The sequence below is a fragment of the Aotus nancymaae genome, unplaced genomic scaffold (assembly GCF_030222135.1).
Source record: "Aotus nancymaae isolate 86718 unplaced genomic scaffold, 86718_ANA_hifiasm-v0.15.2.pri h1tg000002l, whole genome shotgun sequence".
Taxonomy (NCBI): Eukaryota; Metazoa; Chordata; class Mammalia; order Primates; family Aotidae; genus Aotus; species Aotus nancymaae.
This window is the reverse complement of record NW_026988413.1, coordinates 44,599,728-44,618,457: the sequence shown is the minus strand read 5'-3', so window position 1 is coordinate 44,618,457 and position 18,730 is coordinate 44,599,728. Positions and strand designations below refer to the sequence as shown.

Sequence of the window (18,730 nt, the reverse complement as noted above, 5' to 3'; positions counted from 1 at the left end):
ATTAAATCCAGCAGCACATCAAGAGGCAAATCCACCACTGTCAAGTAGGCTTTATTCCTGGGATACAAGATTGGTTCAACATATGTACATTAATATTCATTACAGAAACAGAAGTAAAAACAAAAACCACATGATTATCTCAATAGATGCAGAAAAAGCTTTTGATAAAATCTGACATCCTTCATGTTAAAAACTCTCAGTGAACTAGGCATTGAAGGAACACACCTCAAAATAATAAGATCTATCTATGAAAAACCCACAGCCAACACCATACTGAATAGGCAAAAGCTAGAAGCATTCCCCTTGTGAATTGGAACAAGAGAAGGATGCTCACTCTTACTACTCCTATTCAACATAGTACTGGAAGTCTTAGAGGAATGGGGCAAGAGAAGGAAATAAAAGGCATCTAGATAGGAAGAGAGGAGGTCAAACTATCTGTCCTCATAGATAATATGATTCTAGATCTAGAAAACCCCATAGTCTCTGCCCAAAGGCTCCTAGAACTAACATTTCTATGACTTGAAATCTTTGCCTATTGTTTATCCAAATACTCATGTTCCATTTTGAAATATTTTCTTAGCATAGGTTTACAGTAATGGGATTATATTTCTCAAAGGACATAACCATTTTTTAGACTTTTGATCCATATTGCCACACTTTGTTCTGAAAAAGCTATCCTAATTTAGTACCACTAGCTTTATCAATTAGTACAACTTTCACAATATTCTTTCTACGATTGGGTGCTGTCATGTTATACTTGTAGCTAATTTAATAAGCAACAAATGTTATTTCACTATAGTTTTATTTTCTCTGATTAGTTGATTGGTTATTTTTCCATATATTTGTTTATGGTTCATCTTTTATTAATGATTTTAACATATTTTCTCTTTTGCAATACTGTGTATCTTAATAGCATATTTAAAAAATCAATTTGGGTGAGTTCTTTACAGAATGAAGACATTAACATTGTTATATTTACTGCAAATGGTTTTTTTTTTTTTTTTGGTCTTGTTCTTTTATTTCTTTTATTTATTTATTTTTTTTTTTGAGACGGAGTTTCGCTCTTATTACCCAGGCTGGCGTGCAATGGCGCGATCTCGGCTCACCGCGACCTCTACCTCCTGGGTTCAGGCAATTCTCCTGCCTCAGCCTCCTGAGTAGCTGGGATTACAGGCACGTGCCACCATGCCCAGCTAATTTTTTGTATTTTTAGTAGAGACGGGGTTTCACCATGTTGACCAGGATGGTCTCGATCTCTTGACCTCGTGATCCACCCACTTTGACTTAGAGAAGTTTTGAAATTTAATACAGCTAATTTTTCCTACTTTTTATAATTCTTAAGCTTAAAAAATTGCCTAACCAAAAGAAATAGAAAGTAAAGAAAGAAGAAGAAAGTTTTCCTATTGTCTGAGGTTGGTAAATGTTACATTTGTTCTTGTCTTCAGGCCTAGCCATCATGTTAGCTAGATGAATATGCTCAAAGGTCATAGCCAGCTCTCCTCAAAGAGGAGGCCATATTAGGCAGGATCAGTGCATGGGTAGACCTCTTAACCCTGAAGAGAAGAACCTCTTTCTCTGGGTTTAGATGAACAAAGACTTGGATAAATTGTGTTTGTTGAGGCAGGAGGCTGAGGTTGTGCCATCTAGAGAGTGAGGGGAGGGAGAATGGGCGTGATAGGACACCCTTGCCAAATTTCTTTATTATAGACCCGAGCCCTCTTAACATTCACCATGCAATTACTGATGTGTTTCCCCTGGGAAATGACCTGGGACTGTTAACTGTTTTTCTGGACTAAGACATATTAAGACCTTCCTGTGCTTTGATCAGAATGAGAACATTTACATAACGGACACAAAAGGGACTTGTAAACTGTTATTAATACCTGTAAAATCCCTTTTAGAATTCTGTATAAAAATTGTTCTTTGACTCCTTACTGCTGCTACTAAAGAAGAGGAGCTTGACTGTTAAACCCTTTACAAACTTACACGATTAAAAATAGCTGGTCTCACTGCTATTCACTTCTGCTCTAGTAGGAGTTTCATATGCATCAGGAACTCCTCCACCTTCATCTCCTCCCACCTGCCACACCCATTCCTTTCAGTAGACACCTGGTTGCAAACTCCAGATGTGCTCTTCAAAGAGGTCCAGATCCAGATTTCCTCTTTTATATAAAGGAGAAAAAAATAAACAAGAGAAGTGAAACCAGTGTAGTGGCATCCAAATGTTGTATAATTCTTTCTCAGTCTCTGAAAATGCATCATCATACTTGCATATAGTTCTATAAAGGCACTGCATAAAATAGGAATCCCTTGCAACATCCCCGGTCACCAGGCATTTTCACTCCTCACAGACAACTATTTTCAATGTTTACCTTTTATCTCTAAATAAAAAAGTATCTTTTATGATGCTTTTTGATCGTCATTAAGTTTTAGGCACTATCTACTAATATACCTTTATGGAAGATGAGAATTTTATTCTCCACATACATGAATTCCTTTAACCTCATCCTTCCAGTATAATTACATGATAATTTGGAGCTAGATCAATTATGTTTTACATTTCCATAACTATGTAAATATACATGGCTGACTCATGTAGTATATTATAGTTAATTTACTTGTATAAAAGGTTTTGGTTCTTTCTGGAGTTATTAGCTTTTTCCACTTGTGCAGCTTTCTAGGTACCTCTCTCATTCATCTCTTAACACCGTTACAAAAGTGTATGTCTCCCTTTAGTAAGGTTCAAACACATCAAGCACTTCATCAGCTTCATCTTCTTGGAGACTGTTCATTTTGTGAGCAGACTGGGCTGTTTAGCATGGTTCAGATCATCATCCTCACTTCTGGGCTTTTGGCTCCTTAACTGGTTGTGAATGACAGAGGTAAACTCTGGATAAGTAAAGTGGTACATGGGTTCAGAATGTGGGGGATTTTCTCGTATTCTGTACAAACAGAGGATCTAAAATGTCTTAGTAATCTCTCCTCTGGGATGAAGCATTTTAGTAGGTGCTATCCTAAGTTAAATGCCTGTTACTTTTCATCTCCCTTTTCATTTCCTTTATCAGGATATCGGTAACCTTTGCACAAGATTCTATAAATAAAATGCCTTGTTGACTTATTAACCTTTTCTCAAACTTTAGGTAAGGTAGCAGTGTTTCTCCCCCATTATCTACTCAAAGCTTGCTCATTAACAGATCCACCTTAAACAAAACTCCAGGATTTCAACAAAATCCGATCTTGCCCTTTGCCTTCTAAGACACTACCAAAGCTCTGTCGACGTGGGTCTCTCTCCTTATGGCAGGGAGCAGTAAGCTCAGCCCTGTATCGTCAATAGGTTGTGTTGATGATTGTGTATTTGAGGAACTAGCAGTTAACAATTTAGAAAAACTATGTAATATATACGTGTAGAAAAAGAAAAAGGAATATGTGAAAAGTAATATTAACAGTTATGTTAGGGAATTGGTACTTTGTCACATTTGCAAATCTATTTTCATGGTATTCTTATATAATGAGGGCCAGGCTTACTTTAATCAATAAGAATTCATTTCAGTACAAGTCGCTTTTTAATGCGTACAGATCAAACAAAGGCAAAGCTATGCAACTTGTATTCTCTTTGTTGTGTTTTGTAGAACAATTAATAACAATCCAGGTAGAAGCCTTAGGAAACTGAGCTATACTATAATTATGCCTGTAGAATCCAAATACTCATGGGCTCAGTGGTAATGTAAATAACCGAAAACTATTCTAAAGTCATTTAGTTAATGTTGAGAAACAATCAAGAGCACACTGACAATGGTCTTTATTTTTTATTTTTTGAGACAGAGTTTTGCTCTGTCGCCCAGCCTGGAGTGCAGTGGTGCAATCTGAGTTCACTGCAACCTCCGCCTCCTGGGTTCAAGCGATTCTCCTGCTTCAGCCTCCTGAGTAGCTGGGATTACAGGTACCTGCCACCACACCCAGCTAATTTTTGTATTTTTAGTAGAGACGGGGTTTCACCGTGTTGGTCAGGCGGGTCTCAACCTCCTGACTTAAGATGATCCACCTGCCTCAGCCTCCCAAAGTGCTGGGATTACAGGCGTGAGCCATGGCGCCCAGCTGACAATGGCCTTTAAATGAGTTTTATTCAAGGGGACTGAAGCTTTAGACAGTGGTTTTCTTGGCACCAAGTTACAGAAATGTCTTAAACCTAACACAATATTGACACATTTCACCAAGTTAAAAGCCAGGCTTTATTAATAGAAATCTTGTAGTCAATGGATTTTTCAGTATATGTCAAATGTATATTTTCCTATCATTTTTTGAAAACCAGGGAGAAAAGCTGGCATGCAGATGGATTTTGCCACAGCTGTCAAAAGCAGCATTCAGCCATGCCCTTTTATACTTGGAAGTTATCTGTTTTGTGTTAAGTTTTCTGATGCAAACAAATTTTGATGGTTTGACTTAAGTTGGCTCTGGTTAAACCAATGAATGGTCAGCCAACCAGGTAAATGTTACCTTCTTTGCGGGATACTAATCCATACTGTTTGTTATCTTTCCAATGATTGTTTCCTTTTTCTCCTTTTTTTTTTTTTTTTTTTTTTTGAGACAGAGTCTTGCTCTGTTGCCAGGTTGGAGTGCAGTGGCGCGATCTCGGCTCACTGAAACCTCTGCCTCCTGCATTCAAGTGATTCTCCTGTCTCAGCCTCCTGAGTAGCTGGTGCTATAGGCTCGTGCCACCACGCCCAGCTAATTTTTGTGTTTTTAGTAGAGACGGGGTTTCACCATGTTGGTCAGGATGGTCTCTATCTCTTGACCTCATGATCCGCCCGCCTTGGCCTCCCAAAGTGCTGGGATTACATGCGTGAGCCACTGTGCCCAGCCCAATGATTGTTTTCTATGACATAAGTAAGCTTAGTAAGTGTGAAATGCATCTACCTAGGTACGACAGCACAAACAGGATCTGTCTAAAAAGAAGTCCAAAAATCTCACTATAATAAGATCAAGAGATTTATGCTGCTTCTATTCCAGATTAAGATATGCTGATAGGAGTAAAGACAGAAATATTAAGATTAATCTGGTAATTTTATTTAATATTTACCATTCAGCAGCAACCAACATGAACATGTGGGCTCACAGAATCTCTTAAAATGTTCTGCTATGCAGCTGCTTCAGAAATACACACACACATGATAAATTCAAGGTAAATTCAACTGCTCACTGCCAAAAAAAAATTTTTTTTAAATGGCTTCAAGAGCAAATAACACTGATTTATACTGTGCGCAAGCACTAGACAACAAATCTATTAAATTACACAGGAAAAGGAAATCAAAGAAGCTTTGTTATCTTATGCATGTCATCTTATTTAAATGGAAGGTTTTACTTCTTTAAAGCAACAGATATATGGAGCTTCACATATGTATGCGTATATATATGAATGTGGTTACAAACACAAAGTGTTATCAAAAGCAAAAGCTAGTTCAAAAAATTTGACTGCAAAACTTGCAAGATACAAAGCTAAAATGCATATGTTCCTTTTCTCAATTATGAACACTTTCACTAAACATAAATATTTAACATATATTAATTTTTCCGACATTCAAAATTGTAAAGTCAATATGGCAGAATTATTGTTAAAAGCACATATGTACAAATATTCTTTTTCCATACATAAAGTATTTGGCATAATTATAACAATCATACTGCATCAACAACCGTTTGCTTTTATTTTTACTTTTTTTTTTTTACACATAATGGTATCTCTTATTAAAATTAACCAGTTATATACAAAAATACTTGAACATTTATTATAGAAAACCTCTATAACCAGCCTCAACAGCATATACCTGCTGAATGGTTTCATTAAGAGAATATAAAAAAGTGGTCACTGCCTTCCAGGTAAGCTACCAACAAAACAAACATGGTTAAACTAAAATGAGCTTCCCAACAAAAGAGGGAAAATATTTAACAGTATGATTTAAAATACAGTTCATATCTATTGTCAATTGAGTGTTATAAACAGTCAGTAAAAGGAAGAACAGATATAAAATACATTACTACATACAAGGTGCCTTTTTCACACTTCTACAACTGTGGCATTAGCATCCCTATCTAGATCTAAGATGCTATGTTGCAATATTCAAGCTAGAGAAGTCTACAGCAATCCTCCTTCAGCAGAAGGACAACAGGTCAGCTAAGATGACAAGCTCCACTGGTAAAAGTGGAGAGTCGTGAGGAATTTTTTTATTTTGTGCAGGATTGAAAATTAATGCCCTTGCCTTTTGTAAGTCCTTTTGCCATTTAATCATGCTAATATATTTTTGCTAAGCTTTTTTATCTTCACTTACGCTATTGATTTAATACTGTCCTGTATTGATTCCTGAATTCTTGCTAATGGGGCACAGCAATTTGTGCCTCTTTAATACTTGAACATCTGCTCTTCTTCAATGACACATTTTATATAGGAAACTATCAAGAAAGGAAGCACAAAATTCAAGTAAACATTTCTTCTGGAGTCTCTTGCTTAATCTAGCTGATTGGAACTCTGAAGCAAATGGCACCTCAAAAAGAAATACAGTAGATACCATGGTGTGAGGGTAGGAAGGGATGTAGCAACCAATTCACAAAACAGAATTTTAAGAATGTAGACAGCAGTCAAACAGCAAAAGCAACTGTAAAGAAGTATTTTGTTTCAAGAACAAAACAATTTCCAGTTCCAATCCTTGCCACCCCTTAAGTATACTATCTAGCTAGCCTGCCTGAACTTTAATTCTGATGATCTTCACTGATAATCTGCTCAGAAGAGCCAAACACCTTGCCTTATTTACAGACATCTTCTAAAATAAGGACCATTGTGTTAGGATGTGCACTGACTTAATAAGCTTTCTCCAAGTATCAAGTATTCAGTAAAAAGAATACAACATTGTCACACATTGTTTGACAATATCGTATTGGTTTTAAGATTTTACTATGTAAAAAAAAAAAGTGAACATAAAAACGTACAAAAGGAGTCTTTGTCACTATTTACCACTTTCAAATGAGAAACGTTTTAATGAAATTCAGCCATACTTCATTTAACATCTGGTGTTTGAGATCAGCAACTTTTAATATTGTGCAACATGATATTAATAAGCAAGTTTTAATTCCATTCATTGAAGGATCTGAGTAAGTTATTAAAGTGCCTACACTAAATGTCTTCTCATCATACTTCTTATTTTGTAAACGGGCAAAGAATTCATCGCAGGTACATAGAAAAGTGACTTATAACTGAGAGACCTTCCGGGGCAGGGGCCTGGGCCGCGGGCCGGGGTCAGTCCTCCGGGCCCCGTTCTCCAGGTGGCTGGATCGCGCCGCTAGAGGCTTGGGGGGCAGCGCGGGCGGCTCGGGCGTGACGGGGATGGAGAGGCTGTGAGGTAGCGGGACGGGGCGCCGCAGAGTCCGCTCGTAGACGCTGTACGGGGGCGGGGTCTTGCTCTCCTTGCGCACCGGCTCCTCCCCGCCGTAGGTCGGCACGGGCACCGGCAGGGGCATCGGCACGGGCACCGGCACGGGGGCCGACTGTTCATTCACCTGATTTTCAAAGCCTGAGGTTTCCGACGTGCTGCACCGGCTCAGAGAAGAAATCCCACTGCTGTAGCTGCCCGACAAGACGGGGGAGTTGGAGATGAGTCCTGGGGAGTGGTACTCCACCGGAGAGGGGGTGAAAGACTGCACAGAGCCCTGCTCGGGAAGGAAGCCAGAGGGAGACACAGCATTGAGTCAGGAATGCGGATGCGCTGAACTGCACGCCCCCAGCACCCCCAAAGCCGGCTGCATCTGGAGATGATTAAGGTAAAAGGAGGCCATGACGGTGGACCCTAATCCAAGCTGACTGGTGTCCTTATAAGAGGCGGCATTTGGACACACAGGGAGACGCCAGGAATGCGGCACACCGAGAAAGGACCCTGCGGGAAGGGCCGTCTGCAAGCCCACGAGAGGGCCCTCAGGGAAACCAAGGCTGCCACGCCGGGGTCCTGGACTAGCTGCCAGAATTGAGAAAATAAATTCCCGGTGTCGAAGCCACCCAGTATGTGGTATTTTGTGAGGGAAGCCCCAGCAGCCTAACACACCCACACTCAAATTTGAGTGTTGTCCTTTGTAGCCATGAAAATACACACCAGACGTTTATCTGCCAGGCCCACCAGTCCTTGAGTTCAGTTCACCGCCCACTTTACTGCTTATTTTCAGATAGAAAGAGAATAAAGTAGCTGGGTGCGGTGGCTCATGCCTGTAATCCCAGGACTTTGGGAGGCCGACACGGGCGGATCAGTTGAAGCCAGGAGCTGGAGACCGGCTTGGGAAACATGGCAAAACCATGTTTCTATAAAAATTCAAAGATTTAGCTGGGCATGGTGGCTCATGCCTGTAATCCCAGTTCCTCTGGGAGGATCACCTGAGCCTTGGGAGGGCCAGGCTGCAGTGAGCCCTGATCCACCAGTGCACTCCAGCCTGGGCAACACAGTGAGACTCTGTCTCAAACAATAATTGAAAAATTAAAAAAAGGTACCCACCAAGATAACTTCACATTAGTCAGTCCTATAGTTTGGAAGAGAGGGAACTGGCCAAAAAAAAAAAAAACAAAAAAAACAAAAAACACCCCACAAAACCTTTGAGGGTGCTGTTCACTTTCCCAGTTCATCAGGGCATGCAGCAGACCAGGAGCCGGGGCCTCTGAGCACACTCAGCTCAGAGGACCCAGAAAGCTCAGGACGGGGAGCAGAGGCACCCGAGTCCTGTACCTGATTCTCCAGCCCTCGCTCCAGACTCCTGAGCTGAACTGGCAAACTGGCAGTCCTCGGGATGTAGCCTGAGATGGGAGCTGTTTCATCAGCAGTATTTTTTAAAAATCTGATTTAGTTGTTAATTTTTAACAAGAGCATTTCACACGAAACTCCCGAATTCTGGCAGTTCACATGGAACTAGAAGTTCCGGCCACAGTGGCACACAATTCTCTTAATGGAGATAATCTTGAAACACTGAGCAGGGGCTGTCCCTGTCATTTTGCCATGGTTCCCACTACGCCACCAGGGGACCACGCCGGCCTCCTTCCTTCACTTATGTCAGCTGTCTGGCCCCATATGGTATCTGAGTTTGTTGCTTTCTCAACTGGTATCCTAAGGAAAATGAGTCCTAAGAGATGCTCTGTGGAAAGAGGGTTCCACTGGGAAATGCTGCACACCGTATACTCGTGTATATTCAAGGCATATTCGCGTTTTCAAGTCTTAGAATAAAGGAGTACGAATAATTTTGTTCAGCCCAGTGTTTTCCAAACTTACTTGACTATAGACCTTTCCGCCCCGACTAATTACATAGTGTTCTGGGAAAACTAACGTTCTATGGCATACACGTTGAGAAATGCTATCCTAAGCTAACTTTATTTTGGTTTCTCTTTGTAAACAAAATAATGCTGGTAGATAAACATCCTTTCATTTCGTAGGAGCCTAAACCAATTCACTGCTACCTTTGTCAAAAATTAGACCTGAAATTCAAAATATAGCAGGTCAGCTCGGTCTTTGTTCTAGGGTTAGACCCATAATTTAATGGCTGCGGGGGTTAAAAAAAAAAAAAAAACCCCACTAAATGGTTATCAGTTAAGGTAGCACACTGCAATGCTAGTAAGTTGGAAGCAGTGTGCCCCTAATGTAATCCAGGAGGTATAACACAAATGTTCGATCTGTTTTCTCTTCCTTCAAACCCTACATACAAAGACATGGCTTCATATATAAAAATATACACAGGTCTGCAGAGAGACAGTAAACACCAGCTTGCTTACTAAGACTATTTCATAGCTATTCAAATGTTTTAGCCCTTGGGTTCTCTTTTATGTTTAAGAATTAATCTATAAGACTTAATTTCTTACTACTTAACAAAATTAAGTTGAAAAATACAGATGACAATTCCATAGCAACGTGTGGGAGCTCTTTGTGAGCAAGGGTAAATGTAAAGGTGTGGAAAAGCCATGTTGCTTTCCTTTCCATCACATCTTGGTGACAGGCTATGGCTTCCAGAGTGAATGCTGTCACAGGAACTTTAATAACAGCTGCATTATGGAATGAGAACAAAACTAGCAAATCATTTGCACTTACCGGCAAATTTCTACATCAAAAATTTTGGCAGTGCAAGGGAATCACACTTCTTTACAATTTTCTCCATTTTGCGGAGGGAAGCAGGCTGTTTTCCAGTTTTTTAATTTCTATCGGCAACTATCATTAGCACCACAGATGCACTGTATCGCAACCAGCCCTTATGTGTTTGTAGAGGCTAATGTGTCTTTTGCACATTAGCTAGAACTGTCTCATCAACACAAAGGACATGGAGCGTGTAAATCCTAAATCACTCAGGTACAAAATCATTCTTTCAACACACTTCATATTTGCCTCTGGTGCAGCAATTCTGAACACCAATCTCTCATGCACTGACAATCCCTGCAGCCAGTCTGATTCAATTTGGAGAGAGACTAAATATTATGAGGGATTTTACATGTTAAGGTGTTAAACAGTCCATGTCTACATACCAATTCAAATATCTGACCTTTAAAGCTTTCCAGTTTGTTCCCTAGAAATTTTTAAAATCTATATTACTTCCTTGTTTTTCATGATCAAGTATGTATTTCTAATGTAAATGAGAAACTTGGTATAAAATATTAGAAGAGAACTTTAGGCTTGCTTTAACAAAATGAGTGAGGCTGATGATAAAGGCAAAAAGATGCGGAGAATATTTAGATACTGACACTGATGTTTCTCAGTCTAAGTGTGTGTCTCATGTGCCTTAAACTAAAAGGCCAGGCTGAAAATTTCCTAGAAGGTACATTGGGACCACATTTCTTTCCTAATTCAGTATATGCACTGACTCTAGTTTGCAAGTTCTCACTGCTACCATTTGGAGAATGAGGCAAATAATAGAAAAACAAATGGCTGTGTTCGTAGAGGAGGCACCCAAAGGGGAAAGTCCAGTGTTGTTTTCTCACCCAGCTTTCCCGATCCCTGCTTAATGTGTTCTTTGCCTTGTCCCTGCAAATTAAACACCTTTTGATATATCTGAGATGAGTCTTAGAGAAAAAGAAAACTGGGCCAGTCTCTAGCCTGGCTGAAAGAAGGGCCTTTACCTTCAATGGAGATCGCCCAGCAGGTGAGGGGGATATTGAAGTTGTATGTCTTGCTGGTGAAGCTGTCAATGGGGAGAGAGAGAACATTTCAATTAAGAAAAACCAGACGACTGACTATCTGCACATGCCCTCTGTGTTACAAACCCAGACAGATGATCCAGTGCATAAGGACCTTCTAAGCAAAGGGAGTTGTGAGGATGAGGGAGAAGCTAAATGATGCCTGTCTAGAATGGCTTCCTTACAAAGGGTGGCACTGCCAAGATATAGGAGCATCAGTGAAAAGCGATCACGGCATATATGATACTTAGACCAAATGACAGGGCCCCAAACTGATCCAGTGTCTTTTCTATTTCCCCAAAGTCCAGGTGCTTCTGCACTGCTTGATCTATCTCATAAGGTGCTTTAGGTGTGGGGTGCTAGGGAGCAGTTCTTGGGGAACAGCTGTTGACTTTGGGCTTAGCAGCAATGGGAACACCATGGCCACCCTGGCAGCCTGGAACAGGCTCCCCCCAACAACCCCCATAATCCCCAAATAATAGGTAGAAAACCCTTGGCCATGGCCGTGTAAGAGGTGCATGGTTTTCCATTTCTCCCCCTAATGCTTATACTCAGGCCTTCCCATCGTCCCCTGGTGGTGGGTCTCTATGGATTTCATCATTGTGGCCAAGAAGAATGAACTGTTTCCTTTTTCTCACTAGACTTTCAAGTCCTACACCAGGGACACAGCATGTGTGATGGCACTGCTCCCGTGTGTATGCTTGTGGAGCAAATCCAGCTCTCTAAAGCATAGCCCTGTATAGTAAAAACTGTCCATGACACAGTCAACAGGGTGTGGGTCAGCCACATTTCTCAGTTCTGCAGAGACGTTTAGGTGAACTCTGGGTATGCTGCTCTGTGATTAGCTGCCACTCTCCCAGCTGTCACAGTGAGTGAGGTTTGTAACTCGTAACAAAACTACTGAAAGGCTGAAAGGAAGAAAGACAGTTACAGAGCCCCACAACAGTGACCACAGATGATGACATAAGAACAGACCATGAGAGCAATCAGTGCAGAAGGGATGGCAGCCCTGCTGGTTAACTTGGGAGGGGTAAGGGCACCTGTGTGCTCTGGGTCCTAAGGAGCCAGGGAGAGTGCTCCATGATCACACTGGAGTGTGCAGCCATGCTGTCACGCTCTTGAATGCTGGGGCATGCTGTCAGCACGTGTCACATTCGAATACCAGCATTAGGCTATCCCATTGATTGTGGGTGCTGATTACGGAAGAAGATCATGTATGTATGGAGAGTCTGATCCTGATGGGGCACTAAATTCCTGCCTTAACAGTGGCAGAAAGTTTACTGTTCCCTGGGACCCACTTCCTCTTGACTTGGGCAGTGGCTGACACCAACCACCACGGTGGCCCCAGCAACCACGGCACATTTGCAGAGAGATTTCTCTGAAAAGGTGTCTTCCCACAGAGACCTAAAATAGTTCCATCAGTATCCCTGTCTTCAGGTTTGAACTGGCCTAGAAATTTGAGGATCATAAATATTATGATTCCTTAAAAAATGCTTTTCAGAATCTCAACTTCTTTAGGGACACAATCAGGTTGAAATTGGAGACTGCCTGAATACATGCACATAGTGAATGAGATAGATACAAATAATCTGGCTAAGTTTTAGGGTTCTGTACACACGCTGATATGCTAATGCAGGTGATCAATAAGCTTCAAGTTATTTCTTGTTTTCTTTGAAGATCTCATATGCCTTTCAAAGATTATTGGTGACTTGACTTTTACCTTTGACAAGTATAGAATAAATTGGGTGGCACATAATTTACTGTATTTTGTGGCAGGGTCTCACTCTGTCACCCGGGCTGGAGTGCAGTGGCGTGATCTTGGCTCACTACAACCTCTGCTTCCTGGGCTCAAGCAATTCTCCCAGTAGCTAGGACTACAGGTGTGCACCACCACACCGGGATAATTTTTGCATTTTTTGGTAGATATGGGGTTTTGCAATGTTACACAGGCTGGTCTTGAACTCCTGGGCTCAAGTGACCTGCCCGCCTTGGCCTCCTAAAGTGCTGGGATTACAGGAGTGAACTGCCCTGTCTGGCCCATAGTTTATCTTGAAGGATGAGATGCTAGAATGCAGCAAATGAAACATGAATCATCTAGAAAAAAACTGTGAAAGAAATTGTGTCATATTTTTTCTGTGACTAGGCTAGTTGTATTTGTAAAACTTCAATTCTACCCTAGACGTAGATAAGTGCTGAAAATACTCTCCCATCACCAGAATGAGCAAAGCTAGTAAAGCAGGGCAGCCCCTGCTCCACACGTAGGTCACCAAGCAAGTTCAGGAGGCAAGGAGGCCTGTTATTGCTACAAATTCACAGAGTTTAAGATTTATTTTCAGTGGTTCTCAAAATCTAGCGAGCAGAAGGATCACCTGAAAGGTTTCATAACAATAGAGATACTAGGGTCTTATCCCTGAAAAACTCAAATTCTGATTCCGTAGGTATGAGTTTAGGCCTGAGAATTTTATTTTATTTTTATTTTATTTTATTTGAGACAAGGTCTGGCTTGACGGCCCAGAATGAAGTGCAGTGGTGCCATCTTGGCTCACTGCAACCTTTATCTTCTGGGCTCAAACCATCCTCCCAACTAGCTGGGACTACGGGCTTGCAGCACCACACCTGGCTAATTTTTATATCTTTTGTAGAGATGGGTTTCGCCATGCTGCTCAGGCTAGTCTCTAACTTGTGAGTTCAAGCAATCCACCTACCTTGGGCTCCCAAAGTGCTGGGATTACAGGCATGAGCCACCACACCCGGCCAAGATTTTGCTGCTTAAACCATCACCTAAGGGGATGCAGTACCCTGAATCAACCCTTTGAGAAATACAGCCCTTGCATAAAGAACTCTTGAAGCAATAGATAACTATGGATGCAAAGTTAGTGACTTTGATAAGCTTGTGGAGGATAACTATTAGTCAATAGCTTTTTAGAGGCAACTGGAAACTTTGGCATCAGTCCTGAATAAGACTGAAGAAAGTGGCTGAGTTAGTGGGGGTTGATAAGAATAAAGTGGTGCAAAGTGAAGGTGAGAGAAGATGCTAGTGGTCTAGCAAGGTTAGGGGGCCTCCCCGAATTTGAGAATGGTGCCTTGGTAAAGAGCACTCTACAAAATCTGTCTGAGAGGCATATTAGAAACAGACCATTGTTTGACCCCGTGTAGTAGAAGTTCAGGAAAGAGGGAGACCATTGTCAAGGAATTACGCAGCTACTAAGGTTTTTATCCCAGAAATGAAATGCCTACCTTTCTCTCAGGAATTCAGGACAAGTTGTAGTAGTCAATAAAAGTTATTTTAGAAAAGTGATTGTTCAAAGCTTCAAATACCCACCAGTCTGTGTGGGTCTTGGAGGGACAGGGGGAGAGATAAGTTTCCCACTATCCGACATGTTCTTGGCTTCCTTCCCACTGTCCAGGCTCCAGCTGCTAGGGGTGGGGTTCACAGCTGGAAGGGAATAACACAGCTGAAAACACATGGTCCAGCTTTGCCCTTCCAATGCTTGAGATCTTAGGAGAAAGTCAGAATTATCCAGAAGGAAAAAATTAACTGGATGAAAGACAAAACAGGAAACTTCTTGAGTACTAAAACTTTATTTAATTGGCTGCCTAACGGTTACGGTTACCATTTAACTGGCCGCTAGCAAGTCTCTTTATTCCCCTTAGTGCTGTCAAAGGGAACTACAAATCTACACTGGGGTGTAAAACTTGCTGAGAATTACAAATGTGTTTAGATGCTGGACTACAGATGTAGTCACTGGACTATTTTAAAACTTGTTTTTTAGTGAACATTTCTGGACAAGTGACACCAAAACACGGAGAAGGCAATGATATTCTAATATTTTAACTATTTGGCAGAATTCTTGGAAAGAACAGCCATGCCACATTATCTCCCTGATCAACTCTGAGAAAGAACTCTTTCTGAAATCAACGAATTACACTGAAATATGTCCTTAAAACATAATTTGAAATACCAACAGTATCATTCTTATTTTGTAATGTGTCTGCTCTATGCTTCGGTAAGATGCAGAAATATGGAGCAATCCTGGTAGGAACAAGGGCAGGACACGCTGCTTGTGAATAGCCGCTATACAGTGAGGTTTACAACTTCAAACCTTTGGAGTTGCAGTGACTCGCTCCCTGTTCAGACACTGCCATCTGGTGGGCATGTTGAGAATTTCAACATTTTACCACTCTACCATTTTCATTTAATGGGATGGAGTTACCATTCTTAAAATTCTATTTCTTTTAAATTTGCATTGTGGTTTTCTTTGGTAGGAGGGGTGAGAAAACAATACCACATTCCTCAGTTCTGCTGACAAAAATCAACATGTGGCTTGTCACATTAAAGCTAAATTTGGCTAAGACTTCACTAATTTCCATCTCCCAAGGAAAGTTTTAATGTATCAGTGTACCCAAATGACAATTGCCCTCTTAATGAGGGCAATTAAAATGCACTTTTCCAGAATATATCATTAATGACTCTTGATTCATTGGTCTGAGAACTGCTCTTATTTTTGAGGCTTGACCCTGAGAGAGGTGAACGGGTGACCTGCTGCAAGCCCCTACAGGAAGCTGAGGAAGTTGCATTTATTCTGCTTTTCATCTTCTGCTGTGTTGCAGATTGGTGCTAATTGGCTATTTGCTGCTATGCATGTGTTTGGTCCTCGTTTTTGTGTGACCTTGAGGCAGGGCACACTCCATTATGCACTGGATTGCAATTCTTAAATGGTTATTTAATTGTACAAGAGCCGTATCTGAGTCACAACAAACAACACAAGAGCTGGCTGAATGAGCTTTGTAAGTGAGACAAAGGATGGGACCACAGAATTGATCTGGGAAGATGCTATTTTCATTGTGCTGAACGAGGAGCCTAATTGGCAAGTTTGTTTCAGGAAGAGGAGGCATTGGCTGGGCGACTCACTGGATGATAACAAAAAGCCATTAAACAAACATAGGCGTTCCTATCTTGCTCAGGTCCTGCTGTTAAATCTTACAGGAAAACACCTTTTGAAGAATGGATCATGAATAACTATCTTGCATTAATCCCCTAAAGAGCATACTAGCCCTGATCATTAAACAGCTAGAGCACTGCCTTCCACAGAGACACACGGAAGACTGGAGAAATGAGGATAAAACAAGCGCTTACACATTCCAGGACCGATCACGGGGCTGGCCTTACCTTTTTCAGGTGCAGAGAGATTTGGGTCACTGCGTGGCAAGGCCCCGTCTCCAATGTGATTAAACAGCATCCTCTGCAAAGGTACAAGGGTCGATTTTTATGAGGCAATATACAGATATGTGAAGCCTTTTAGAAAATGAGATGAGTATCCCCTTATTGAAACTATTTGTTCAAAGTAATTTTTATATGATATGATGACCCTAGGAACAAAGAATTTAAAGTAAAAGGGGGTGAAGAAGAGCCTTAGGTTTTGAGAAAGCAAACAGTGTTTGAAAAGTTTGTATTACATTTTAAATACAAATGGTAAATAAATGTTCATGATAAAATGTAAAAAATAGTAAATAGCAGTTGTACTATGAAGTTTTTTCTTTTCGCTTTACAGATAGAATCTCACAATATTGCCCAGGCTGGTCTTGAACGCCTGGGCTCAAGACGTCCTCCCACCTTGCCCTCCCGAAATGCTGGGATTACAGGCATGAGCCACCCCATCTGGCCTGTATGGAGTTCTTTATAAATACAAATGCTACAGTGGTGATATAAAACAGAAGTAAGAATTAAAGGAGAAATATTAGTTTAAAAAAATCACTAGTGAATGAAATCTAACCCCTGCACATTCAAAATCCTTCATTAGGTAAAAAATATATGAAATAGTAGATAGTCTACATCTTTTAACTTATAAAAATGCCAGTTTTACATGGTTCTACCTAACATATTAACTAGAAAGTACCAAATCCTTAAAAGCAGATGTACTACAGAAATGCGCATTTTATTGAAATTTTGGCAACATATATACTGCTTCCAATTGTACTAAAACCAGAAAACTTGGGAGGCTAATCAGAGAAGGCTTTCAGAGTTGCCCATGCTGGCAACAAGTGCTCCTGGAGCAGAACAAACTAAGAAACTCCCTTGCAGCGTCATCAAGTGACAAAGGGAAAGAGCTAGTCCAGCCAAATGCACTCAGATCTGACTTCTGCAAGACATCAGTGTTGTGCAGAGGTATTCTGGGACTTTCGGGAGGATCACACCATCAGCAAAGACAAACCAATCAAGCCAAATCCCATTCGCTCTCATCCACTTCCCGATGCAGCTACAGTCTTCTGCCAGGATGGTGTAGAAAAACAGAGAAATTAGCTGAGGTAGAAATAACCATTTTTTCTCTGCTCCTAAATTATTCCCAAATAATCTTTAAAACTCCGGGCTACCCATGAATCCACAACTTTGAAACCACCCTTCAAGGCTCTTGAAGTGCCCAAGGGCTGAGCCCAAGCCTCTGCTCTCAGAAAAACAAGGATCACTTCAAAACCAAGTTCAGGCAGGGGGCAAGGGCCATGTTCCCTTATTCCCGTGAGGAGTTGACAGGGAAAGTGGAGGACTGAACCTCTCTTTGCTCGTGCATTCAAGAAGAATGGCAAAGGCAAACAGAAATTGCTCCTATACTCATGGGTACCTAGAAAGGAATCAATTGCAGCTCTTTTAAATAGGCCTTGGCAAAGGCAAGGACTGCTGGGCAGGAGCATGCTATTCAAGGGTATTTTCCTAGTCCAAGACGTTCCCCTAGACTTGTTACATACACATGGCATGCAAATACAGGCTCTTTATTCACCCAACTACTCCGTGTAATTTTTAAGTAGCAGTAAAGAAACAGATCCAGGAGAGTAAATTTCCCATTTCCCTTTCAGCATCACTGCCAAGGAACTACCATGTGTTCCTATCGGAAATATGGCTCAGAGCTAGGCGCAGTGACTCACACCTGTAATCCCAGCACTTTGAGAGGCCAAGGCAGGTGGATCACCTGAAATCAGGAGTTCAAGACCAGCCTGGCCAACGTGGCAAAACTCCATCTCTGGCACCTGTAATGCCAGCTACTCAGGAGGCTGAGACAGGACAATAGCTTGAACCTGGGAGGCGGAGGTTGCAGTGAGCCGGGATCATGCTGCTGTACTCCAGCCTGGGTGACACAGTGAGACCCTGTCTCAAAAAAAACAAATCCATGGCTCAGGCAGAAATTCCTAACCATGGGCAGAAAACAGAGGTGTGCTCTTCACCAGCTGGACTGGCCTGACACTGCCCGGCTGCTTGCTTTTGGTGTGTTTCTGCAGAGATATGTAAGCAATCTGTCCTTGCTTTCCAGTTTCTCTACCCTGCAAGGAGTACCTGTGAAGGCTCCACGGGTGTTGGATAGATGGCACTGCATGGTCTCTCTCTTGGGGACAGGCAAGAGTTTTCTCGGGAATGTTTGTGTTTGTCAGACAACAAAGGAGAAGCTGGGAAGAGAAGGAGAGAGGACCATCAGCCTGGTAGTGGTGGGGCACCTGTTTGGAGGAGAATGCCTGAACGCGTGGCAGCTGGCCACTGTTTCCGGGACTAGAAGGTTCTCTGGGCAC

At 41.6% G+C, this 18,730-nt stretch overlaps 1 protein-coding gene across 3 annotated transcripts in view; it reads right to left on the bottom strand.

Annotated features, from left to right (window-relative positions):
- Positions 1–5,042: 5,042 nt before the first annotated feature.
- DOCK4 (dedicator of cytokinesis 4) overlaps positions 5,043–18,730 on the bottom strand; it is a 488,208-nt gene continuing 474,520 nt past the window's right edge. For 2 of the 3 annotated variants that reach the window (XM_064374405.1, XM_064374410.1), the window contains 5 exons: positions 18,501–18,610; positions 16,347–16,419; positions 14,499–14,612; positions 11,120–11,181; positions 5,043–7,695 (listed from right to left, as the gene is read on the bottom strand). In XM_064374405.1, coding sequence (XP_064230475.1) covers positions 7,237–7,695; positions 11,120–11,181; positions 14,499–14,612; positions 16,347–16,419; positions 18,501–18,610 — 818 coding nt within the window. In that variant the 3' untranslated portion in view covers positions 5,043–7,236. The remainder of the gene's footprint in view (positions 7,696–11,119; positions 11,182–14,498; positions 14,613–16,346; positions 16,420–18,500; positions 18,611–18,730) is intronic. The other variant, XM_064374414.1, reaches the window with a different exon arrangement.